This window comes from Cheilinus undulatus, linkage group 3 (assembly GCF_018320785.1).
Source record: "Cheilinus undulatus linkage group 3, ASM1832078v1, whole genome shotgun sequence".
Classification (NCBI taxonomy): Eukaryota; Metazoa; Chordata; class Actinopteri; order Labriformes; family Labridae; genus Cheilinus; species Cheilinus undulatus.
In genome coordinates, this window is record NC_054867.1 from 31,070,523 (window position 1) to 31,098,127 (window position 27,605).

The 27,605-nt window shown below is 37.0% G+C and overlaps 1 protein-coding gene across 2 annotated transcripts in view; it reads right to left on the bottom strand.

The window, feature by feature from the left end:
- Positions 1 to 4,554: 4,554 nt before the first annotated feature.
- The window catches only part of LOC121506874 (voltage-dependent calcium channel subunit alpha-2/delta-2-like), a 73,804-nt gene continuing 50,753 nt past the window's right edge, over positions 4,555 to 27,605 (bottom strand). For both annotated transcript variants that reach the window (XM_041782849.1, XM_041782847.1), the window contains exons 23-38: positions 27,524 to 27,584; positions 27,345 to 27,442; positions 27,166 to 27,256; positions 25,151 to 25,213; positions 24,957 to 25,060; positions 22,790 to 22,888; positions 21,811 to 21,902; positions 21,662 to 21,709; positions 18,874 to 18,945; positions 17,610 to 17,762; positions 17,469 to 17,521; positions 17,158 to 17,213; positions 16,789 to 16,912; positions 16,562 to 16,671; positions 16,097 to 16,179; positions 4,555 to 13,322 (exon numbers count right to left, since the gene is read on the bottom strand). In XM_041782849.1, the coding sequence (XP_041638783.1) occupies positions 13,227 to 13,322; positions 16,097 to 16,179; positions 16,562 to 16,671; positions 16,789 to 16,912; positions 17,158 to 17,213; positions 17,469 to 17,521; positions 17,610 to 17,762; positions 18,874 to 18,945; positions 21,662 to 21,709; positions 21,811 to 21,902; positions 22,790 to 22,888; positions 24,957 to 25,060; positions 25,151 to 25,213; positions 27,166 to 27,256; positions 27,345 to 27,442; positions 27,524 to 27,584 (1,403 nt within the window). In that variant the 3' untranslated portion in view covers positions 4,555 to 13,226. The remainder of the gene's footprint in view (positions 13,323 to 16,096; positions 16,180 to 16,561; positions 16,672 to 16,788; positions 16,913 to 17,157; positions 17,214 to 17,468; positions 17,522 to 17,609; positions 17,763 to 18,873; positions 18,946 to 21,661; positions 21,710 to 21,810; positions 21,903 to 22,789; positions 22,889 to 24,956; positions 25,061 to 25,150; positions 25,214 to 27,165; positions 27,257 to 27,344; positions 27,443 to 27,523; positions 27,585 to 27,605) is intronic.

A 27,605-nucleotide genomic window follows, 5' to 3' on the forward strand; every position in this document is an offset into this window, starting at 1 on the left:
CCCATGGTTGATTAAATGCTGTAATAATGTTTTGTCTGATTTGTGTCTGCTTCTCTAAGAGTTTAGACATTTTATCAGGTTTGGATATATGTGTATGTATGTATTTATGTTTGTATAGGTATGTGTGTGTATATATATATCTGTATGTATGTATGCATATATTTTTTCCTTGTCTCTGATGATGTCTGTATTGTCTTGTTTTGTTGTGGAAAATAAAAATTTAAATATAAAAAAAAAAGGTTTGGATTTTACCATGAAAAGATTACAGCTACTCTTCTGTCACTCATTATTTCTTCTTTCCATTTTCTCTTCATTTTAGGGGAAGGAAGCTGAGGAATAATGTGCACACTGAGACAGAAATGAAAGTCATATAATATGAATTTTCATGGAAGAGCTCTCTCTAAATACTGTAGATCTATATTAAATAAATTCTGTTGAAAAGCAAATGTCTGCTGAAACTTTTGTTTGCACCACAAAGACTCAAGAAAGATGAATTGGTTATAAAAAGGTGTTTTTCCTCTTTCATACTTTTGTGATAAAAGACACTTCTTCCTGCTCAAAAATTTTATGTACAATTTAGAATTTGAAATTATGATATGTTTCATTGTTCAATGTGGGATCTAAATAATTAACTCAGACTCAGCCCATGTTTATCTTCCTATGCAACTACACGAACTCTCTAAGGCACACCTAAAGCCAGCATTTATCAAAAACAAAATCTTCTTTTTCATGCTATTTTGTTGTTAGTCTATGGCAAATGTGGTTACATTTTGACCCCCCCCCCCCCCCCTTTTTCTTTCTTTTTCTTTTTTTTTTTTTTTTACCCTTTTTCAGTTTTCACTTTCAAAAATAATATTTTACTCATGTAATCAAACATGAGTGAGTTGAGTGCTAACTGGCTAAAAAACATTGTGTTGACTTATGGTGAAAAGTTTAAAGTTAGCCTCGACTTAAGAATGCTAGACTTTGTCCTCTGCAAGCCAGCTGGCCCCTTCCTCACGATGCTGAACCAGTTGAACCAGTTGTTGATGTGACTCTGTCTGATGTTACATTTTGCTCCTCTGTTCTGTAAAAAGAAATCCCTTAATTTTTTTGAATTTTGTACTTTAATTTGATTTCTTTCTCTTCAAACATTCAATGTAAACATAATTATGGTCTGGTTAAAAAAACTATTTTGCACTGAATATAGTGCCTTTATTGGCACACACTGAATGGGATGTTAATTTTTTCAGAATTGATCTGTTCCAGTCTAAATAAGGATACTGATTTAAAATGATGAATTATGGCTGATATAACTGCAAGCCAGTACTATGTAGCTGTTTGTCTGGAGGCTAAAGAGCTTCACCTCTTAATCTTGTTCTCTGTCTAAAGTTAGTTTGAGAAGCATTTTCTATGTGGAGACTTCTCCAGATTGGGAAGTCAATCCAATACCAGTTACACCATAACATCAGCTGACAGAAATGAAGAAATGTGAAAAAGATGGAACCCCCCGGGTGTTTTTTTTCTTAACTTCTGAGTGTTAAAATTATTATAAATAAGTATTTACTTATAATTTAAACTGTGATTTAATTTTTTTTTTTTCTATGATTTTCAGTAATTGTAAATTATTTCTCACAGTCCATCTACAGTAGCTCTGGGGCCTGCCAGTGGGTCCTGGCCCACACTTTGGGAGGCACTGCCATAGCCTGTGTCTATGTAACAAAAGTAGGACACTTATAATATGGTGGAGTATCTCTAGGCAACTTGTTGCTGATGATGATAAATGTTTAAAACCTTTTAACTGCTCACTAACAGAATAAGTGGCTTCCCTAAAGTCCATATAACCAAGTTGCCCAACCATCAAATGTTTCATCTGCATGGCCTTGTTAATGGTTGTGTTGAGTCTCTGTTAAGAGCGATCAGCTCTAGAACTAATAAAATCCTCCTACCAGCACCTCTCAAGCTCACCAATTATCACTTCATATCCTATGTCTTTACTACTTTGACTGGTAGCTATAAAAACATACAAGTAAAAATAACACTCTGGGCAGGCGAGTGAGTTCATAGGATCGAATCATCGTAATGGGGTTGCTAGGCAACAAGCACAGGCTCAAATCTCCCAGAAGGAAAGATAAATGAATTAATATCTGACAGCAACTTTTTATAAGTGAGAAAAATGCTGTGCATAGTTTTATAGTGACATATTAAACACAACCACTCACATCATTCACATACCTGTGGAGGTTTTTCTCTTCTTGATCACTGGAAATGTCTTCTTTTTTTTTTTTTTACCCAGCATAGCGGTGAAAGTAAGCACACAGCTTTAATCATTGTCAAACAGTCAATAGATTAAGATGCAAAGCATTTATAGATCACTTCTCCAAACTGTGTCTTAATCAGGAGTACTCTGCTGAAGAAATGTATCTGTTATTTCTTTGCAGAGAATTTTAAGAATCACAAATCCTTTGTGACTATCCATTGCTATGAACTTCCTCTTAGGGGATTCATTTGATTGAGTCTGTGCCAAATGACAGCTGCTTTTCTCCCCTTTTTAATCCCACTGCACCTGTCTGCCTGTGAATCTGTGGCACCAGACAAGCCTAACGACCAGTGTTATTGTAAGAGAGGTCCGTCTTAGAGGCTACTGCACACCAACCAGAGCCAGATATTTGTATACAAGTAGTTCAAACTGGAACTTTGGTTCTTTCTTAGGAAACATACAAGAATAAATGACTGAATGGAAAATAACTGCTCCTCTCTCATTAGTCCTATTGTCATGATTCATTACCTAAAACATGCAAAACCTGCTGTTCATAGGTTTGTTTTATGACATATCCATAACTCTAAAATTCAACATTTGCTCACCTCAAAAAGAAAACATGCCTCCTTAGGCTTAGATAAACTTATATTCATAGTCAAACTAAACAACACTGATTCAAACCCCTTATTCTAGCACAGATTTGTGAATAAAAGACAGTTTTACCTACAATGAAGCCGAGTTCTGCTGCAGACCTACATCAGCCCACGTCTCTGCTTTAAGCTTCATGTGTTCAGTGTCTGTGCTGCTCAGTTTATGAGACCAGTCTCAGAGGTTTGCTGCTTATACCTCACATGGATTAAAATTTCAAAAAGGTTCAAACTGATTCTCCAGACACTGATAGTCTGATTTCATCGCTATATCAGACCATGTATTTCTCTTTGAGCTTCGTAACAAGGCACTCTGCCTGCTGGTGAGGAGGTTTTATCCAAGCAAGATTACTGAGAGCAGCTGGCCTGCAGCTTTGGTGCTGTATCGGAGGAGCCAAAACATCCTAAAACCTCCATCCTCAACTTTTAGTGTCAGTGGAAGTGGCCAGCAGCCTATCAGGTTCCCCCTGTAGAGCCTGGCTCACTGTTTGGTATCTTAACTGAGTGACAAATTAAGCAAATGCATACAATGAATCATGCGGGATTTCTTTTCTGGTTCTTGCCAAGTCGCACTAACCTCAAGATTAGACCCTCAGCAGCTGACATAAACAAACAGTCTCTGCATTAGATAAAGCACTGTAGAGACTGCCACTGCTCTCAGAAACATACTCCACTTTTAACAGTTTTTCAAAGTTGTCTCTTTGTAGCTGCATATATGACGCCTAAAGAATCTACCTGGTCAAGTCTGACGACAGCCCTTTGTACTGTTGTTTTATCTTAAGACTAAACTGAGTAATCAAAGCAACATTTACAAACATACCATTATTACCTTTGTGAGCTGAAAGCCATATTCATCAAGATTAAAAAATGAAAGTCTTATAAATAGTCCACTTTGTATGAGATTAACATAGATATATGGAACTTCTAATATATAATATAATATATGGAACTTCAACTTCTTGAAATAAATCACAGGAAAATTGAACTTTTTCATGATATTCTATTTTTTTAGAGACACAGAAACAGCTAATTCTGAGCAGAACTGAAACAGAGGGTTTTTTGGACATACAAAAATCCAATACTTGAGTGTTTTTTCAGCAACAGGATTCACAGGCATGTTTTAGGGACCTCTGAGACCAATATAAACTTGTCTTTGGGTCAAATATGTCCCCTTTAAGCTATGCCCACCAAAAAAAATCAGTATCAATCATCTAAGCTTCCCTTTGTGTATTTCTGTGTCATGTTTCATGGCTCTACATGTGTTCTAAGCTTGTGGGAACTCCACTTCCTGTGTCATGGTGAACAAAAAGATCCCCATGGTCACACCCTCTGAGGCAAAAAAGTCACTAATAACTTTTCACAACAGAAATCAAAATGGTGGACTTTCTGTTTGTCAAATGGTTCGGGTGAAAAAAAAGCCAAATTATAATAACCATAATTGATTTATAGAATTACTATAAGGGTAAAAGATCATAGGGGGCGAATGCTTTTTATAGACACTGTAGACTTCAACATATCCAATGGAGCAGAAAGGGCTCTAATGTTAGGTCAGAGGAAGTATTACAATGATTGGATAAGACACAGTGAAGAACAATGACGATTCAATACTGAAGTGAAAAATATTAATAGCATTTAATCACCAAAGATATAAACATTTAGATATCCATTTTGTAATGTGACTGACAAAATCTTTACAAAGTTAGCCTTCATGGTCTGCTGACTGCTTCACATCGTCTGTACAAAAATGAGGTGGCATTGGAGACTGGCACAAAGAGAGGAAACTGTAAACAACATCAGCAAAATGTAAAGCAAAGTTACAGCAAAAAACATTAACTTTCTTCTCTTTTGATTCTCGGTAAATAAAAACAGGACATGGACGTTAAGTTTTTAACTTCTTCTTCTCTTACTCTAGTAAACTTCTAAGTGCTTCAAACACATTCAGCTCCTTTCTGTTCAACACAAATTTAAGTCACAATACCCAAATAAAGGACAAATAATTAAAATAATACATAATTAAACCAAATAAGCAACACATAAATCTATTCCATAAACAAAGTTTTCTGATAAAGGGTTGTCCCCACACATGCCACTGCCTTGTTCATTTGCTCCACGGCCTTTAAATGCATAAATCATTTCCAGCATTTTCAATGTAGCTTTTTTTTTTTGCCTAAATAAATGACAGAAGTTAAACAGGCAGTTTGTTGCTCTTAATTCTGATTCCTCTGTGCTTTTACTTGCTGCAAAAAGACTTAAAATGCAAACACTGACAGTTATAATAGGCTTCACTGAAGTCAAACTTTCAGCTTTGTCTGTTTACATACAAGTGCTCTGAGGTCTTTGCTGCAATACCTAAATCTATCCACAGAGGGCGCCCTCACTTCTCGCCACAGCAGTGGAGCGCTGAATGTGGACAGGAATGTAAAATATCCATCAGACTATGTACACAAATCTGTAAATTGTTCAAAATATCATGCAAATAAATACTGTTAATTTAAAACAAAACTACAACACTGACCTCAACAGCAGGAATATATCGTCAGCTATAAAGAGGGACACAAAATGTCTCTTTGCTAATGTACAACAGTGTTGTTTGAGTAATGCAACATGCCCTGAAGTGAAAACTGCAGGACTTGAGTTTTGTCTCTTTTTAAAGCATTGTTTCTGCTGAGGTCTTCAAACAGTGTTGAAATTTAAATCTGCCTCTCTGCGTTCCCAGCATGCTTGGGGACAGCAGAGATGCACAACAGTAGGTTAACTGTACGCAAACATTCTCTCATTTCAGTCAGTCCTAATGGAAAAGTACACATTTCTGACAAGCTTCAAATACAGAATATACAGTGTGCAGATGGATGAAGAAAAAAATCTGAGAAGGGCCTGTGTCTGTGCTTCGATTCAAGGCTGAACCAGAGGGAATAAGCACGTAGCAGACGGGCAACAGGGTTCAAACTCCACACTCTGACATATCTGTCCAAGAGAAGGCAGGACGGGAGGCCAGCTGTTCAACACATACAACAGCTGTGCTCCTTTAAAATATTTAGAAGTCCAAGAGGAGCGTCTTTTCTTTGTTCCCTGACTGAGGAGTCCATTTAGAGAAGAACTCTTTAAATTCAAGCGTGTCTTTAACATGGCCCACAGGATGAACGTCCACGTCTGACATCCAAACATTCCTGCTTTCAAAAACAAGTGCACCAAGGCACTGCAGGGTGGAACACCAGGCAGACGGAGAGAAACAACATTTTACAAATATTTTGTCAAAAAAGCTTTTTAAAAATATCCCCATTAACTCTTAGTTCACATCGAATGTTAACACAAAAAGACAGGCTGATGAATCACTGTGGATAAATATTTTTAAGGACTTTATCAAGCAAACCCCACAAATACCGCTTTCTTTACATCTGACTGAGAAGTTGTTCTTTGACAAATAGTTTCATGTCAGCTGAAGCAGAATCTTTGGAAACTGACAACGTGAGAAAAGTACTTTTTAAAGCACTGATTCTCAACTGGTGGGTTGGGACCCAAAAGTGGGCTGCAAAGCCATTTTCAGGGGGTCCCGAAAGCGTGCCTGCAAAAAAGTATGAGGCAAAAAAACTCCAATGTGTTTATGTTGAAACATATGTCTCAGCCCATTTTTTTCATACCACACTTGTTCCATTTTTAAATCCATGATGCGTTTTTTCCCATTAGAAACGCTTAGTTATGGTTGCAAAACGTAGGAATGTTGGGTCTTGATTTGTCGTTAAGGATATTGTAGTGGGTCCTGACGCTAGATCAGCTGAGAACCAGTTTTAAAGCATTTTTATATCTTAAAACAAGTCACAAGGATAATGTATCTATCAGAATAATAAACACAATATGAGCTGGTGTAGCTGTGTCAAATGTAACAAGTGATGAGAGTTTAGTAAAAATATTCGCAAGTGTGTTAAAAGTGTGAATTTGAAAATTACAGTGTGAAAAACAGTCGACTTTACTGATCATTTGGATTTACTGAATGAAAGAAAAGTGACTTGAACCTTCTTAGCTGGCATTAACTGGTTGATATGGCAGCTGAAAGTGCTTTCATGTGCTTGTTCCAGATTGTGCTTGACTAAAGTTCCTTTACCCAAATCTGAATATTATATTATATTATATTATATTATATATAAAGATTGAACCCTAAGAAATCATGATGGACATGTCATGAAAAACCCAGTTTTTAGTATTTTTGCACATATTTATTTGGATATCTGGGGCCCATTTCAAGAAGAAAGTTCAACAAACTCAGAGTCTAATCCTGAGCTTTGAGTTGATATACTCTAGGATGAGAAACACTGAATTTCTGAACAGCAAATTTGAGTTAAGTAAATCAATTCTGAGTAGGATAAGTCTAAGGCCATCATCTATGGAGCCACGATACTGTGAATCAGTAAAGGTCCCTGTGCTTTACCGTGTCAAACTAGAAATCTTCTGTGCTTAATATTTTATTCATAGGAAATGGAAAAAAGTTACACCGCCTTATGAGGGAATGATGTAAAGCATACTAGAGCAACATAAAAGAAAAAGCAAGACTTTTAGGTAAATTTATAATATTAAAAGCTTTATCTCATCAATTAATGAAAATGAAGTTTGAATTATAAGATTTATTAATAATAAAAACAACTTTATCTGTCAAGCACTTTCAATCAAATTGTTGTAAATAGATTTATCACAGAAGTAAAGACGAATTGACAATGTGAACATTTAAAAATCTAAAAACTAGGGATGTCAAGATTAATCAAGTAAATTGAGATTAATCAAGGTCCACAATGATTGATTGTTATAACCACGATTAATCTCATGCATTATTGTCTCTTTTATCACACTCTGGCTAATGTCTCTGTGCAGCCACAGTGATGTAAAATAAGTCCACCAGCACTCCTCGATGTCTCAATTCTCTTTAGAAACCTACAGACAGCTCAGCAGACAAGTCACCAAACATCTGCTACATGCATTATTAAGCATTTGATTTCTTATGTTTCCTTATTTCCTTTAAGATCCATAACAAGTTCATTTTTCCATCATTAAGTTTGAGTGATAAACTTCAACCTACCTCTAAAAGTAGGTCTGTTTCCAAACAGGAAGTCAATTTCCCTTAGTTTAAGACAGTAGAGAAACACAAAATGACAAAAGTAGTTCTTAATGCAAAATAGCAGAATTTTGAAATACGCAAAAATGAGGCCCAATTAACTACAACATTTCTGAGGTTAATTGCGATTAAATATTTGAATCTTTTGACAGCCCTACTTAAATATTTATAAACATATTAAAACTTTTAAAGTTTTAAATTTACAAGATTGTAAGGATGTATAAATAAAGATATAATTTAAGTTGATGGTTATTTTTAAGTGAGTTAGTCTATATTAGACTTAAATAGGAAGTGTGCAGTGTGGCATTGGTTGTTGGCTATATCACTTTCAAAATGGGTTAAATCATCATGTAATCTGTGCAAGTTTGAACATGTTCTATTAGAATCTAAATAGTTAAAAACACTTTGACTTTTTGCTGATTTAGATTATGATAACAACCTGTAAAGTGTACAAACATTAGACATTCAGAATAATGTTAATGAAAGGCATCCATAAAAAAATATTTCCTTCTTTATTATTATTTTCAAATCTCAGAAATTACTACTTCAACACAATAAATGTACAACTTCAGTATTGTAAAGTGACAGCTTTAATCTCATAAAATTAGAATCTAGTCTCAAAACTTTACCTAATAAGATTTTCTTCATACTGTGAAGACTTGTGCACTAGTTAATGCTCAGCATAATTTTAGTATCAAACAAATACTTTAAATAATTCTCACCTTCATCCTGTTAAGTCCATTAATTCAGACATGTTTGATATAATTATATATGTTTAATGTAGTCTAGTGTCTTAATATTAGTATAAAACAGGTTTTTATTTAGAATAAGTGTGAAAAATGCACCTAATACAAACTGAATTAATGAAAGAATGCAGAAATTAGACCATGTTACAGGCTCCAGACTCAGAGAAACTGGGGGTTTACTGAACATGAGGTTTGTCTCTTTGTGAAACTGGCTTGACTGTCCCCTCATTCTTAGGTTTAACTTTCCTCCTTCTTTGAAACGAAAATCTCTGACTTTCCTTCATTTCGTGGTTAACAGGCTCGAGATTTGCAAAAAAAACCTGCCTTATGAAATGGGCCCCTGGAGTAACTACTGACCCACTGTAAAATAAGCTAGCCCGGTCCTTTGTTTGTGGTGTGGCTTTGTCTGAAAATGTGAAATTTGATAGTAAGTTCAGAGTCCGCTCTCCCTGTGACATCAGAATAAACGTCAGCAAATAGTCCTTGATATCTTCACCCACTGATCTCAATCTATAGCCATAGAGTTGCACAGCTGTACTCGTGTCAACATATTCCATGGAAGAGAGGGGCAGGGTGAAAAGGAGCTCATTTCTAGTAAAAAGGAAACACTGAGCATTTTGAGAAAGGCTTTTTAGAGCTGGTTTACACAGAGTCAAAAACCTCATCAGGTGCTTGAATCATGCCGTATTCGGACCACAGCATGGAACAGATGAAGAAAAGGGCTGATGTACCACCTTTACGCGATTTTCTTGACCTTCTAGTACTTGATGTGCACTATTTTGTTGTTTTGGAAGTACACTTAACCTTTGTGACTGTTTTAAAAACACTACACAGAGTAAAAGAGCTGAGACGAGTCACAAAAATCAAAATTAAGCTAAAACATTTAGTCTCAAGTGTATGATGACATAAACGCTGAAGTGAGCAGCTTTCACTCAGACCAGATCACTTCATATGATTCCATTATACATATCTAAAATGTTTAGTCAGATGTCACTTTCACTCTGAGGTTTGCTTGATAACCAAAGAATATCCATCCACAGTGACTCGTTATTTGCAATGAGACACATTAAATCTCAACAGAGCATCTGAACGCATCATACTCATAACATATATCAAACACTAAGAGCTGTTCAGTGACTACATTCCCCATACAGAAGCATACATTAAGTGCATAAATTCAAGCTGGACAAATAATGGAGATACAACATAGAAAAAGAGCTACCCCTTAACCAAAGCCTGCCAGCCATACTGACACTAAACAGATTATGTGCTATGATATAGATAGATCATTCATTATGTAAATTTTATTATAAATATACCATTATTTGTGCTAGAATAAAGACTCCAATCATCACAGCAGTACATCACTAAACCATGCAATGGTTTGGCAGATTGACTTCTGTGTTTTTCAGCAAAATCCGTGTAAACATTTGATCATTTTGGTCAGTTTTTAGATGTTTTCACAACCTTTAACCATCTACTGGAAGCACTTCAGGATCACACCTAAAACCTCAGGAAGCATTTCAGCAAATCAAACCTCAACTTTTACAGTCTCTTTACAAAAGAAACCACACTGATGTTTCACTACCGATACGTGCAATCAAATGCAATCCTACTGAAGTTCAACACTGATACACTTTCATCATATTTGCTCTTAGACTCTATCTTCTTATCAGTCAAAGTGCTCTAAGAAAAAATTTGGGGGTAAAACACTTTGTTCATCTCAATCCTAGTTTTAGATTGAAGAGGCAAGGAGTACTTTCAGAGGGAAGTCCATCTTGGTCGTTGTGTCATGTATGATATGATTTTAAGTCCACAGACTGTCTTGGCAAAGGTTTAGAGGTGGATTCAAAGACACTAAAGTGAATGTAAGGCTAAGGCTCGGATCTACTTTCATGTAAAAAAATTGAAATGCTGAAGTTGCAGGAGCTCCTCTGAGTGCAGAGACATACACAAGGATCAGGCATGCAAATTAGAGCTAGAGCAGATCATTCATTTTGCATTTCACAAAGCTTACGAAAGCAGGAGTTTTCAGAAGCAGCTGAGCCTGAGCATTCAAGAGGATGGAGTCAGAGCGATGAAGCTCTACCTGCAGTAGATTCTGATTAACACTGGCATGCAGAAACTGTGAGCTCAATGTTTGATGCACACAATATAAAAATGCACTGATGACTTAGTTGGCTCTAGAAAGCTGTTAAATGCAAACTTTAGTTTCATATAGACAGTTAAATGTTGAGGTTGGTGTAAAGCCAGTGACTTTAAAAGATCCGTAACACAGACTAGTATCCCTGCATAGCTGTCTCTCATGTATTTGACCAATCACAGAGCACACACATTAAAGCATATGAAGGGGCTCTGTAAGAAGCCAAAACATAGCAGAGAGGAGAACTGCTAGCAAGGAAGCATGGATCTAAACGAGAAGTTTGAACATCAAAATGTACAATGCTATTTCTTTAAATACAGAAAAAGCATTTCTTTAAAGGTTTGCTTACAAGAAAAGGACACAGGGCACCTTTAGTTCTTCAACTGTGATGGCAAATATTGTACTTTAAATCCAACATATAGCAGGTGAAACAAACTTTTCTTTCAATATCTAAAACATCTGAAATAAACAAAGGTTTAACATATTTAAGTGAAAATTGTGTATCTGCAGTATTATTCTAAGATAAGAACAACCTGCTGCATTATAAGTATTAATTATTAATGCTAATTAAAGCTCCTTGTTTGAGTTGATTTTGGCAACCCATATCAAAGCTGTGGGTTTTATCTCTACTTTGTCCTGTTGTACGTAAGTAGTACTTATCAAACAAAAAGAATATGAGGACAAATTAAAAAGATTTTTCATCTTATAATCCTTTAAGCGCACACTCAGTCAGACTAAGAGTCCACTGAGACCACACACCTGTCAACCTGCCTCATTGTGAAGATTCCCCGAACACGGGATTTCACAGAATTTCTCGTGATCAAAAGTAACTTTTGAATAAAAATAAACATGGAGGACTATCAATATCCTCGGCTTGTTGTCCCCTCACCACAGGCTGTCCTGGCATGTCTTACAGTTACACCAAAAATCATAAAACAAGAACAAGACTATGAATGAAATCCTGACTGGAATGCAGATAAAGTTCTGTTTATCGTAAATATCAAACACGTTTGATATTTATGGTTCTAGGTCTGGGAGGCTATGATATGAAATAGAGCAGTAAAACAATTGACACCACACACTTCAGGATTATTCAGAAACATCTGTGATGAGCCTCCACTGATACGTATCCCTCCACTGACTGAAATCCGCCCCAACAATATTCCAGGGAGGCAAATCTAACCTTAAATCTGGCTTAAAATCATGTAGTGTGTAGCCAGACTTGGCCATCTCTACTTACAACTGCTCCTCCTGGCAGTGGTTACAGTAATTGAAATCTACACTTTGGAAATAGTCTTGTCTCTGATGGTTTTGTAGCTCATAGAGAGGCAGAAGTTTGAATTTTTTTGTCTGTTTCATAAATAGAAAAAAATTTTCACAGGAGCTTTAAATGAAGGTTTGATTAATTTATTGCTGTAATTCTTTATTGACAGTTGACACTTTACTTAAATATCCAAATGCTTCCTTCCATCATGTTCACCAAAAAGGAAAATAATCTGAGTTTTAAGATCTTTTACAATCACATTCCAACCTTAAACTTTCACAGACTTTGTCTCACCTGTGTTATCATTTATTGGCTATAGCCCTGTCTAGTTTCATCATATTCAGCATCTGCATTTTTATATAGCGAGCTAAATTTATCACTCATTTCTGTGTTATAGCTATAAAGCAAACTTCACTCCATTATTAATACATTTGTTACCCTTGTTTTGTAAATTTACGTTAATATGTCTGATTTACATGTAATGACACCTTGTTTTAGTCAAATTAAGCAGACATTGTGAATTATTTTGACAATAGCTATGATCATAGCATTGCCATGTTTGACCTGCCGGGACACCAAATGTCGTAAAGATTATAAAAATGGTCACAATTCTTTGTTATGACTGATCATAAAGGGTATTTTCAAAGGGCGTAGGAGCCATCTATGTAACTTTAAAGGTATTAGATCAAAGAAAATCCAGATTATCATCAAAAAACCTTATTAAAACAGCTCAAGAATAAAAGTACATTTCAGAAGCTCCCTGACTTTTTGTGATTGTTGTTGATTGTGTTTGTATGGTTGAGCTGGAGTGCTAATATCTGAAACATGCTTTTCCTAGTTAAAGTAGCATGCACACTCTAAACATTCACTGCCTGCATTCTGCACTGAAGCCCTGACACACCAACAAATGCATACACAATAAGGCAAAAAACACTGCGGCTAAACCATGTTTTCTTTTCGGCACAAACGCGATTCAGGGCTGTCTGCAGATCAAAAGAATTAAACAGTAGCTGTTTAGTATGACCTTCGGTAGATCCGAGCCTGAACCCAAAGAGATGAAAGATGTCAGTGGAGTGTTTGTACGTGTCAGAGATGAAAAAGAGGCAGAATAAGCTGAATAAAGAGAAGGACTCCTATGGAGGACTGCAGAGCATGACCCCGTCCACACTCTGACGTATTTTCCTGCAAGGAGAATCGACAAGGTTTTATTTCAGCGCTTCAAATCAGATCAGATACATTATAATGCCTGTGTTTGCTCTAAACATGAAATTTATGCCTCATTTTTAAGTGTAGCAAGAGATATTTTCAGCAGAGTTGATGTTTTACAAGCCAGACAACTAAATAGTGTAAAGATATTAAAAAGCACTAAAGTTAAGTCTTTTAAAGTTATCAGTTTTTCACACAAACATACATTAACCTCTGTCACCAGTTTTCTTAGTTTGCTCTCTGAGTGTCCCAGCTTAGTGCCTTTAGTATTTATTAGTTCACCAAGTCAATTAAAAGTCAAGGGAAATTTTAGTGACTAATTTTTCATCAGCTGTTTTGTCTCCTATCTGGGTGTCTTTTCTCCTCTAAAATATGAAGTTTAAAGTAGAACAGTGTTAGAGCTGCTCCAAAGGCACAGGGATGCTAGCTGTCATAGGGGGAATTGTTAGGGAAAAGTGTTATCATATAAAGACAGAAAGAGCAGCAGTGTTTAGGTGTGTAAATCTTATGATCTGCTGTATGTAGTAGCCATATTTTGGGGCAACATAAGTCTGAAACACAAATTGCTCCAGCAGGTGTAACTTTTGGGTTCATGTCATGTGCTTTATCGGTAAGAACTTTTCCTGAGACAATGTTGGAATCTTACATGTGAAATACGTATTAAAAACTATTCTATGTTAATAAAGATTAAAAACTATTTCATATGTTCAGGAGATTAAACACTAATTTAGAGGCCTACTTCTAAATACAATTTTTCCATTTTTACCAAGTTTTTTCTGCTAAATGCAACAAGGCTTAATATTACACCCTGCACCTTTAAAACCTTTTTAAAAAATCTAGTTTTAAGTAGACATGCTTTACTAGCTTTAAAACCAGCTATTTTTATGGAAGTTAGCTAGCTTCACAGAGATTAGCAGTCACTAAGGAAGCTAGCTGGCTAGCAATTCAATCCTATTTCTTTTTTTAGGCAACATATCCGCATTATTCTTTGGGCTCTACAGTAGAAATAATTACAGGTATAACAGGCTTAGAAAAAACATGTTTGGTCCAAATGACCAATGACAGCTGTTTTGGAAGAAATGTATTCTCAATTTAGCAAGTAGGCTACTGCTCTTTTTTTTCAAAGCAAACATCCAAATAAAAAATGATTACATATAAGTCATACCAACATATATTTGTACTGTAAAACCAAGCAGCAACCTCCGGTCCTGAAAAATGAAGCCAATGTGGAAGTGCAAAAGATTGCAATATGGCAAGTGTCCACTTGAGGCTGGCTGAAGGAACACTAGAAGTCCCACACACAGAACGTTAAAAAATGTTTTTTACTCTAGAAAAAAAATGGTTTACAGCCTGGTTAAAAAAACAAACGTGTCTCATTAGCTAATGTCCTCATGTGCTCTCACTGTACGATTTTTTTGTACCACAATCATTTTGATTATATTTAGGAAAAACCTCACTGCGGACTGATTGTTGCGTCTCATTTGATTGACAGATAGATTGACAGGCAGAAGCTACATTTCTGTCAAACAGAATCCTAGCTAGCCAGCTGACAGGAAGTCAAGCTTGGGTTGATCCAAAGTTTGGTTGAGACAGCGATTTCACTATGGAGCCCACCATAGATTGTCTTCAAGACCAGTTTAGTCTGCCTATTTTAAGCAGACGGCTGACATCGCAGGCTTTGTCCAATTCTTTCTACAGTCTATTTGTAAAACACATGAGTTATTTTCTGGTACATGTTGTGCTCTTTGTGGTTGTACTAATAATCAGACAAAGTTAAATATATGTCTTTAACAGCTGTAGTGTTGTAAACATGCTGTTCACTGTCTGAGTGTTTCAGGGAAGTGATTCTTAAATAAATTAATCTGAATTTCAACTTTACTGACATGAAGAAGTGACCCTGTGAATCGTGAGTATGTCCACATGGACTTGAGTATTCTGTTATGAGTCATATCTCGGTTTTGATCATATTCAGGATACTTTGTTTACATGGGCACAGAGAAACCTGGTAAAATCATTTCCCTGTACACATGAGAAATACTAGAATCTCAGTTTCTGATCACTGCATCTTATCTGTGATGTTTTGGCTACCTCTACAACAGAAAACATGGCAAAGTTTTAAATCTTTGAGGAAAGGGACCCCTGTGAATTATTAAACTATTAAATGTGAAAATCATGTTCAAGATATGGTATTCACCTTATTCAAACAATATTCAGATTCTTTATGAGGTGATTATGATTATTTCTAACAACTAAGAAGGTTTAGCAATGACTCCCGAAAGAAAGAGCTCAGCAATCATGTAAGTAACTTTATTCTCCAAATTACTGTCCAGGACACAACTCCAGAATAAAAGCTTTGTGTGAAAACGCAGGTAGCTCAAGCTTTTACTTTGAAAAGACCATCTGAGGAGCTATCGTACTTAGTTTCAGTCCTGGCATGGATAGCTAGCTACAGAGCACATTACTCACTATTAAAATTTTAAAAAGACTTGGGATTTAACTAGCAGGGACACAGAGAGACTAAACATGTTCAAAACCGAGCGAGAGTGGGTTAGCTATAAATATTCTCAAATGTGGATAAAACATGCATCGTTAGAACACAGTGAAAGCTTATGTGGTAAAAATAAAATTCATCTTTTTGTGATCATAACTTCTATATAAATTTAGCTTTTCAAACTTTTTAAATCTTTGATGTCACATGTGAGGCACTGAGGTAGAAACATAAGTCACAGTTCTGTTGGATGTGTACTCACTAAGGCACTGTAGTCAAAGCAGGACGTTGGGCCTTTACGATATCGTGCGTTGCTCAGTACTTCGCATGGATTCTCCTCTTGGACTGTTATCGTTAAGTTAAACTCACAGTGTGGAAGTTTCTAACACCAAGAGGCACTCATTTAAAACAATAACACAATATGATGAGTACAGACCAGCGCTGCCCATCTCCATTGCTTACTTCCTGTTTTAAACTGAGGACTCTGATCAGTGAAGACAGCGCCTCATAAGGTGTATTTACTAAACAGAAAACTTTTCGTTTTTATTCATAAATTCATCATAATGAGTAAGAAATGCAGAGGGGGAGGGAGTACATGCACATTCTGAGACCACTGCCTCTTTCAGTGCATTTCTCCCTCATTATGATAAATTTTAAGAATGACAACAAAACATTGGTTTTAGGTTCAATATAACCAAAAGTCCTGAGCAAAGGATGTAAAGGATACACTCTGTCCTGATCTGTGTTAGTCTCTCGATCTCACAGGAGCTGCAGGGGAGCGTCTCTGCGACCACGAACAGCAGGTTTGTGTTCTCTATCTGCTTGGCATGAAACAGCCTGTGGGAGACAGTGATGGATGTTAGGGCAACTTCATGCAGTGTGTATATTCCAGGTACGGAAGCATAAACACGCTGCAAAATCGTTTTGCTGATCCTCCTAAAAAAAAAGTCCCACCGTGAGCAGTTTCCACAGTCCTGCAGCACATTGTAGGAGTTTGTTGTGTTTGTAAAGTAAAATTGGCTCTGGATGGTCACACAGCTGCTTTCTTTTGTTTCAAAACCGTTGACAAGGACGTCATCTGCAACACAAAAAAACTACTTAAATGGCCTTAAAAACTTTAATAACGAACAATGATTTCACAGAACCCTTTAAAATGAAGCCACAATGAAGTGACAGGTGCTTCAGGATATTATTGACATAATTTTTATCTGCATGTTAACATGAAAACAGGTACTAATAAGATGCATGAATATCTAAATCCATGTGCTCATGCATGTCTCTATGTGTGAAGACATAGATAGTGTTACAAAGCATAAAATCCACCTTGGTAGAGCCAGCTGTTGTAGGCCAGTCCATACAGTAGCTGCTGGGTCACGGACCTGTTAGAGAGTTCACGTTACACTTTGTTAAAGAACAGCAGTCATTCTGTACATATCAATAAATAACCGTAAACACATGTCACATTTACAGCAACACACAGCTCAAAATAACGAAGTGTAAATGTGGCAGCTGTCCAGCATGAGAGAGATAAAAGTTTCTCCTGGTTCATGTGTGAGAGGTCATTCACATCTAAGATTGTTCTGGTGCCTCGCATGCTGCTGGTGTCATCTAATTTGCAGACCACAAAGTCTCACCATGCCACTGAGGATGTCCACCAGGCCAGGCTGAGGATGTCGGCGACGGACGGCTGCAGAAACACACACAGATTACATGAGAGAGAGAAATTCATTACATTAAAGCATGTACATTTCTATCATTGACAAGTGTTTTCTTACCACATAGATTCCCCTGGGTGCTGCTCCAGTGTGGCTGCTGGTGACGGGCTCACACGCAGACTGGAAGTGGAAAGACTGGCGCCGATTAAAGATCGAGTTGTTGTAGAGCGCGTACATCAGGTAAGGGTCCACATCACCAAAGAAAAGACCAATCTGCAATGATGGAAGAAAGGAGACAACAGGAACACAGAGAAGGAAAGAGTGGATCAACTCAACATCGCCTCTCAGTGTTTCACCATGAACTCATCAAAAGTTTTAAACTTTTTTCATTTATCTTAATGTTGTTTGGTATCACTGATTTAACAGTCAGACTGAGCTGGTATTTATCTATTTAACCTTTGTTTTACCTGGAGTATTCCCACTGTCATAAGAAGTTCTTTTACAAGACAGAAGCTCAAAAAGTCCTACACATACCTGTATATAGACGCCTTTACCATTGGGCAAAGGTAAGAAACATGCACCAAAGGGCCGCCAAGATATAGTCATTATATCATAAGACTAATGATCAAGTCCAGGAGGTAAGGTTCAAACCCCTCAAAAAGCCTCAAAATTCTTCATATGAAATAAATTATAGTAAATAGATCCCTACAGCCATATTGACAGGATGAAGTGGTGGATTACTACGTAGTAAAAATGGGTTGCTGTACAAAATGTATGATTTGTGGTAATTAAACAGATATTGCACCATAAGAAGGCATTTTTTGTTGTTTTTATATGTTCCACCTGGCTTATAGACATGTTGAAGTATTTAGATGTGGTTAGTCTGAGTTATGATGCTCTTGTAAGAGCTAATCAATTATCATTGGGTTTTTGGGTATTGATATTTCAGATTTGGGTATGTCCAGTAGTTCTCACACTTTGTTACCTTAAAAAAGATGCCTCAAAGTATTTTATTGGCTAGCTTTGATTGCCTTTTACTAAATGAAGAAGGGCCTCATGTTTGTCTTCGTCTGGGGTCTCTAAATTACTAAAACCACCCCAGCACACATATAACACAACAGACCAGAGGACAAAAATAGCATGTGCAAATAAATGACCACATAGCTCAGACCACAATGACGAAGAATACTAAACCAAAGGTGGTGCACTGTTACAGAGTATAAACTGAGAAGACTGCACTAAAGCAAGCTATAGTCAAGGAGTTGAATAATATGTAATTCTTTGACAAAAGCCTATTCTAAACCAGATATCCCATAAAAAATGATGATGAAAGACAGGAGCTGATTTTATTAACAAAAAGTTAATTTTGCACACAAGTACTCACCTTTTTCCAGTGATCTCTCTGATTGGACATGACCAGGAACCCGCCATCATCAATGAGATAACAGAGGAGATCCTGCAAACAGAGAGAATGGACTGCATTTACACTGCGCCTTTCAAGTCTCCCCACCTCTCCAAGCATGAGTCACTGCAAGTCATTCACCAAATTTGCACGAAACCTCTTTATTGGGATCTAATGTTTGCTGATTCGAAAAGTAAAGCCTTCAAGGGTAATTTTTGTTGGGTATCTAGCCAAAGCATGCTGCAGCATACAGTATGGTCTTCTGGGACCAATCAAACAGAGCAGTGCTTCCTGAGCCTTTTTTTCCTTGGAGACATCTTCGAATCTTGTCTACCAAAAAAACAAGCTGAGTCCCCCAGGATCCACAGAAAAAATCTGACATTTCTGTCTAAATTAACGTGCTTTTCATTCATTTCATTCTAACCTGAACTACAAGAGTGCCTAAGTAGTGTGATATTTTGATTCTTCTAAATGTAACTCATTAAATTACTGTGCTACCTGTGACTCTGCAGTCTACTTACAGAATAACAGATGAGAAATGAACTTGGGTTTTGAATTTCATAATAATGTTCTTCTCCCTGTCCCTCCAAAACAGCAAAATAATAGGGATCCTTCTGAAGCCACCCACTCTGCCATCTCACTAACCCACTATCAGCTACAAACACGCAGCTACATGCCAACAAATAGGAGAGAAACAGAAACAGTGCAGATACCTCTGGGACTTTTTCCATGGTGAAGAAAGGGACAGAGAAGTAGTGTAATTTTTCTCCAGTAAAAGATAACTTTTATAAAAAGTAACTAGCAATGGATTACTTGAATCGCAGAAATATTGTGCAGCATTACTCACTGCAACAAAAAGGTAGTCTTATTATTCTTACACTGATGAAGAGAAAAGTTTTTGCACAGTTTTATCTGCAGACCTCTGGATAAACTAGCCAGTCATTGTGTTATCAGTATTTCAATGAATATGTACAAATCTTATTTTTTCAGCCTCAGATAAGTCAAAACCTGGAACCTCCTCTGCGATCTCCAGCTCCCACCTAGAGGGGCCTGCAGTAGATGACCTACTATAGCTCCTGAGCCACAGAAAACTCCACAGCATTGCACCGATGTGCACAGTAGCAGACTTTAAAGACCCTGTAAAGTGAAATTCAAAGTTTTTCTCTTAACACACTAGAAATGTTGGAATATAGTTGCTGTAAACATGTGAAAACACTGGGATCTTCATGTGACTGAATACTTGATTTGGACTGTTAGAAAGTTTTTCACCTCTTTCCTGGCTTGGTTTCATGTCGGCAGGGCCGATATGTGGGCTCATGATGTCACGAGCCTACAGTAGGGAATAAATTCGCCCCTCTAACACTACAATATAAAATCACAGAGCAGTTAATCTCAGTACAGACTGTTGTAAGCTGATGTCACTGCCTTTATTGAAAGATAACAGTTGGTTAAATGCTGTTTTTTGTTCATTAAGAGATAAATTTGCCAAATCTATCAGCCACAGAGTCCTATGGATCATTTAAAGCAGCATAACAGAGATTTGGGCCCAAAAACAGACTTTGTCTCTCCTCTGGGACAGAGCCAGGCAGCTGCGCTCTGATCATAAGGTCAACATTCAGATTGTAACATTTTTTAAATCTGACAGTTTTATATTTCTCCTGAGTGGGTGTGGCTTCCGCTCATTCAAAGGACACGCCCACACCATCCTGGAGCAGATTTTACTCCCTCATTTTTAATGATTTTAAAGCTTAATTTTATAAACTTAGAGATTTTTTATTTGACAAAAATTTGATTTAGGGGTTCATAACACAGCGGCCTGTCAAACAAAAACCTAAATACAGATTCATTTTCACTTTACAGGATCTTTAATTTAGCTTCTAAACAGCATTTACACACAGATAATCTGCTGATACGGGCAGATTTGGTCTTATAACATCACAAAATAAGTTTTAAATGGTAAATAGACTTGAGTTGTATGGCATTTTTCTCGTCAGCTGACTGCTCAACGTGAACAGGCCATTCTTACTCATTCACACACTGTTAGTGGAGGCTGCTAAGTGAAGTAGATATCAGTGTTAACTAATTCCATCCACACACACTTACACAGCAGTGGGAGCAACATGGAATAAAGTGTTTTGCCAAAAGACACATCAACATGTGAGATTAAGAGCTGAGGATCAAACCCCTGACATTCTGGTTGAGAGACCACCAACTCTACCAGTGAGCCAAGGCCATACAAACGTTCAGGTGAGAGGATTATTACAGGTATAATCCTTATTTATCAATGCCAACGTAGATGATATGAATATTTATGATGTAAAATACACAGTATATTACATATTTTACCATAAAAATCCAAAAGACAATCTAAAACAAACAAAAAATACTGGAACTATTTTCTTTTTTCTGTCTTTCTAAAAAAGTAGATTTTAGAGCAACATCTAACCAATGTGCAGGTTAAAATTTAGATTTGTTCAGGTGTCATCATAAAAGTTGAGTTAACAGCCTCTAAACTCTCCTTTCATACTTAATCACACAAAACAGGCAGCCCTTTTCTTTTCACTTTTTGCTCATTACACTGTCCTGTCTGTTTTTACATGTCCTCTTATCTGGGGGTTAAGCAGCTTTGCTCTGCTTGTTGAGTTGCCTCCTCTATATGACAGACTAATCTAATAATCACATTAGTATCAAAGACACATTTAACCTCTGAAGACTGTGGTCACAGAGCTCATGACAGTATCTGCCTGTGGAGGTTGTGTTAATGTCTTACATCTGTGTTCACTTCGCAGTCCATCTCACAGCTCCTGGACGGTCCACACTGAGCAACACAAGTAAAGAGACAACAGCATTAAAAATGAGATAATCTGATCAACTAAAGAGTGAGTATTCAGAGTATTCAGTAACAGATCTGTGTTTTACCTTGTGTGAGCCCTGTCGACTGTCTGACACATTGCTGGCCAGAATTTTAAACTTGTCCACCCATGCCTCCAAGTCCAGCTTCACTCCGACCACTGAGTGATAAAAGCACACGGTCAGGACATGAAAATAAGGACACATTATGTAGATATAGACTAATACAGAGACATCTTAATATTACAGATTGTAGAATACGTTCATGCAGGTCTGTTTTTGTTTATGGGACATTAGTAGTACTATTGATCAATTGCATATCTGCAGGATTTGGAGAAAGCAGTAGAAACAGTCCATAAGGACAGCCAAAGCAGACAGAAACACAGTCTACAGCCTGGATCCCATTGGTGATGACCTGAATGCAATTTGAATGCAAATGGATTTTGTTCTACATCACAAATTTGAAATCAAATTCTCAAAAAATAAAAGTTTGCAAACTTTGTGCAGAATGTGCATATTGCTATTTTTTCTATCCTGACAGTTTATAAAAAACAAAGCAGTTCCATAAGACCTAAATCTTGAGTTTAATTTTCATTTTTACAATCCTCCTATCACATACCCCATCCTAGAATGAAAATGTTGGATCTGAATTCAGCTGACACGAGTTTCAAATGTTTCTCCTCCAGACAGACTAGACAAAACTTGCTCATTTGTTATGCTGGTAAATCTGAAAGCTGTTAGTTGTGAGTAAATTACAAGAAATGTGCTTCTCTTTGTCTTACACTGCTGATTAAAGGCAGAACAAAGCCTCAGTGTAGCTTACTAATTACAGTTAAACTGAAACTCACCAAAACAGATGAATGAATACTTCTTTGGGGATGTAATAAACCAAGAAAAGACCAATTTTACATTGCAAGAATACCAGTATACGAAGAAGCCCAATGCATATATCCACTTTAGATGAGTACAGACAACTACTGTTGATGGGTGTTGAGATTTTTTTTTAAATTTCCAACAGAAATGTCACATTTTATGAAAATTTTCTCACCTGAGGGTTTGAGAAGTTTTCCTCCTAAATTAACTTCAACAGCTGAGGTGACCAGAATTCCAACAGTGCCATTTTCTGCACCAACAGGGTCGTCTAGAGCTGTTCAAAAACAGAATATTATATTAAAAAAACACAACTGAAGATCAAATCTCTTTGTCATGCATGTATATATGCTGACTTTAACATGTGGATTTAAGTTTTTTAATTTATTTATTGTAGGGGACAATACCCATGTAAATGTGTCAGATTGTAGCCATAGGCTAATTTCCATCCATAGTCCCCAGCAGGTTGACGGTATACATATAAAAGCGTACATCAAGCATGTACATAGTAAAATTAAAAATATACATAAAGTCAGACATATCTGTGTACAAGGTGTTAAAGTGCATAAGGTATATGGTAAAGTGCTATAGTTCTAAAGTGCTGATATGATGTACATGATCATAAATGTGCTTAAGGAAATTGCACATTCGCCCTTGGCCTGTTTATTTACGTGCTGATTTGATTGCACATAGCCATATTGTACAGAATTTGCTTATACAGACATGTCTATGCATGTATTATTGCACACGGATAGCATACATTAGTGTATCTATGTATAAAATATTGCACAGAAGATGCATTCATTGTTATATGTATGTATGCATAGAGATAATGAAATAGTTAAATAAGGTCACAGTTCTTGCTAGTCCTGAGCTTTCAGTTGACCCTTGAAACTTAAAAAGCTGGAGTATTCCCTGACTGAGAGTGGTAAACTGTACTCCCTTTGAAAGACACAACATTCTGCCAAAGGTGGATCATCTACAAGATATCTCGCAGTCAGCTCTAACAGTCACTCTGGTCAGTCTGATTGAAGACTCATTGGTGCTAGCCATGTAGGACTTTAAACATCAGACAGGTAATTTTACATTTTTGAAATTTTTCATAGCTCAAAAGCTTGCACTTGTGGAGGATGTTATAATTATAATTCATCTAACCACAAATTTAATGATCAAACTATAAATTTAGAATACATGATAAATAATTCCTTCTTAAATCTCAATTTTGTCATGGTTGTTCATTGTTGTCATGCTTGTTTTTGTCCATGTGTTAATTTTTTCTGAGTGGTTTATTATATTTGGTTATTTGATGCAAAAAGGTAAGATGCATCATCAGGATTTAACAGCTCTGTTTAAATCTTGGCACTAGATTAGGGAAGGTGGAAAAAGAAAACAAATTTAAAAAACAGTCACTGAACTTTTTTGAATGTTTCTCAAAATTAAAACACAAGAATCTGTTCTGCCATGGACTGTACCGACCTGAGGGATCATTGTGATTCTATTGGTAAGTTAATTGAATGGTTGAAATTGAAGCTGAAGTAAGGCATGGATGTGGTGAGTAAGCTGTCTGAGAGCCCTGTCTGGTGGGAAGGAGGATTGAAAAAAAAACAGTTGTGCTCTAGATATCCCTGCACATTACCAGCATGGGAATCTGTTGAAAAATAAGTCCACACCTTTGGGACGGAGTATTGAGTAAATGTGGCATATAAGCATGGTCCAGGGCATTGGTTCCCAACCTGGGGTCCGGGACCAGTGAAACAATTAAAATCTATGTTGATTTCTGATGGCTTTTAGTCACTTTTTCTTCTCTCTTGGGTCCTGGTGAGGATCCACTTTTCTTAGGTGCATGTAGGGGGGACACCAGTGAAAAATGTTTCAAGCTGATAGTCTCCAGGCCTATTACTAGAGGGGAAAAAGCCCAGACAATAGAGATGCCACTGAACTTCACCTTGGCTGCAGAGTAACACATATGTCCACGTGTCGAGCTTGACTCTCACCACCCTCCAACCCCTGCAGCCCTTGGTAGTGTCACGTTGGACCCCGCGATGAATCCTTGGCACCCTACATATCTAGGAGTTACGCACATGACTGTATATTGCCAACACAATATGTTGAGGCCCATCATGAGGCTGTTTTGGCTTCACTCTTGTATAGCAGAAGTTGAAGGAGAAGAACTGTCCATATCTATACACAGTCTTTATGTTAAGTCAAAGGTTTGAGGCACTGATATATTAATAATGGTAGGTCCTATACATAACTCTTAATTCACGCTGTCCACTTGCTGACAACTGAAAAGTCTTGACATAATCTTTAGACTAGAGCTCTTTTAAGTGTGCACTGTCACCCACCTGATCTGGTCGGCGCTCTGAACATGTATCCTTTGTTGTCGAGGCTCCGTCTGTAATAATTTGAATTGAAGGGTTCAGGATCCTCATCCCATAACTCAGCAGCTCTGAACAAACATAACAAAAATCATTCATTACCTTCTGAAAAATAAACCAGAAATTACTTTGCTTGAATCCTACTGAACAATCCTACTCACATGTTTGGAAAAACTCGTGTTATTCCTCCATCGGTAGATGCAAACACAGCCAGGAAGCCATACCTGTAAAGTATATTTGTATTTAGTTTGTTTTAGCTCTGATATCATCAGAACAGATAACTGCACATTTGATCATAATTGAAGATGTTATTGTCACTCTGAATGTGAGCACAAATGATCAAAAAATCTTATATGGGTTGACTCCATTCAAAAAGGTGAATCATATATGTCATACGGTGCTTAACAAATTTATTAGACCACCTGTCATAAAAATGAGAAAACATAAATATTTTAGAAATCTTTCAAAAACTTGTTTAAAACTAAAAATGTTACTGTTGTTTATTTGGCAAATAACAAACTGAAACAACTAAATAGTCCTTTTTTAGGCATAATAACCAAAGAACTTAACATTTTGTATGGCCTCCTTTGGCCTTAATAACAGCTTGCATTCTTGCTGCCATTGTTTTTATGTCCTTTTCCACAGTCTCTTTTGTTATTGAGTTCCAAATAGTTTCTAGCTGTTTCCACAGACTTGCTTTAGATGAAACTTTTGTGCCATCAATCTTTGAATCTACTAAATCCCAAATTTGTTCTATAGGATTCAAATCCGGACTTTGACTAGGCCAGTCCATCAGTTCCAGTACTCCAGATTCCTTTTTCTTGGTCAAATAGTCTCTGCACAGCTTTGAGGTATGCTTGGGGCCATTGTCTTGTTGGTATATGAACCCACAACCAATCAGATTCAGTCCAGAAGGGATTCCATGATGCACTAAGATGTGGTCTTGTTCATGATACTGTCGATTTTCACTAATTTGACCACGCCGTAACCACAAATGGAACCCCATACCATAATGGAATCTCCACCATGTTTCACTGTGGGTGCAATGCATCTGGCATCAAAACGTTCTCCAGCTTTTCTGCAGACATAAACAGGACGATGCTGACTGAAGAGTTCAAACTTGGACTCGTCCATCCAGAGTACCTTCTTCCAGTCATCAACAGTCCAGTGTTTGTGCTCCCTGGCAAATCTGAGGCCTTTCTGGATGTTTGCAGGCCTCAATAATGGCCTCTTAGCAGCTATTCTTCCCTTTAAGCCTTGTTCCGTCAGTCGTCTGCTTATTGTCATTCTGGAGACTTTCTCAGACTCTGATCTAGAAGCATTCATCTCTGCCTGAAGATCAGCAGTTGTCTTCCTTCTGTCTCTAGTACTTCAAATCTTGAGGTGTCTGACATCTGCTTCAGTTAACTTTGGTTTCCTGCCTCTTCCTTGACACATTTTCTAAGTATCAGTCTCAGCAATTGACTCCAAAGCATACTTGACCACACTGTGAGAACACTTTATGTCTGTCCCTATTTGTCTCAGAGACCATCCAGCATCATGAAGGGCTTTAATGCGGACTCTTTCATTTTCAGTGAGCTCTCCACGTTTTACCATTTTGAACAGGAATGAGGAATTTCAAACTGAATTCACCTTTTTATACCCAAATTTGAGCCGGCTCACTGGGCTTCTCTGAGAAGTCAGAAATTAAGCAAGCATAACATTCAACCACTAAAACTAATTTTTCTGTTCATGAATGCAACTAAATAATAATTTGACATATTAATCAAGAAATAATAATGGGCTTTACTATTTTTTCAGTTTTTTGTAACTCAGTAAATTTAAAAATTCAAGGACAACAATAATAATTATATTTTAGCATAAAAAATATGATTTTGGTTAAAGAGTTTCTACATATTGGTGTATTAACCATTGCAGAAACATAAAAAAGTTTTTGGTAATTACCAATGCTGTTAATTTAGGGCAGCTTTGGCATAAACCTTACTTAAGGTGGTGTTCTTATAAATTTGTTAAGCACTGTAGATACACAGAATGCAATTAAATAAAGCAAAAAGAAAACACAAAGTATGTAGAAAAACACAGAGCTACTCTGCACACAGATTGTATTGCAATTATGCACAGTGTTTTTATGTAAAAGTCTGATGGGATTGTATTAACCAATAACAAGCTGACTCACGAATTCAGGTCCTTGTTCTTCCAAACCCGAGATGCTAGCTGCCCAATAATCCGAGAATCCAAAATGAGGTTGTGGATGAGGCCTTGATCACCTAAAAAATAAAACCAAGAGTAGTTTATCTTGCACATCTGTAGCAGTTGCAAATAAGGTAAACTTCAGTATGCTGTATTCATGCTCACACTCATCGGATTCTGGAGAAATCTCTAGCATGAGCGAGAGGAAGTTCTGCAGAAACTGAGTGTTGTTATCAGAGATCTGCAGGCGTTTGCAGTATTCCCTGGAGAGACAGAGGGCAGGATTAATACAAACAGACGGAAATGAAGTGAAAACAGAGGGAGCAAAGAGAGGTGGTGGTCACCTTGGAGCCAGAAATACATGTCCTGAGGACTCGAAGGAGCTGGGTAGCAGTGACTGCATATCTGTGCCAGAGACAGAGGGTG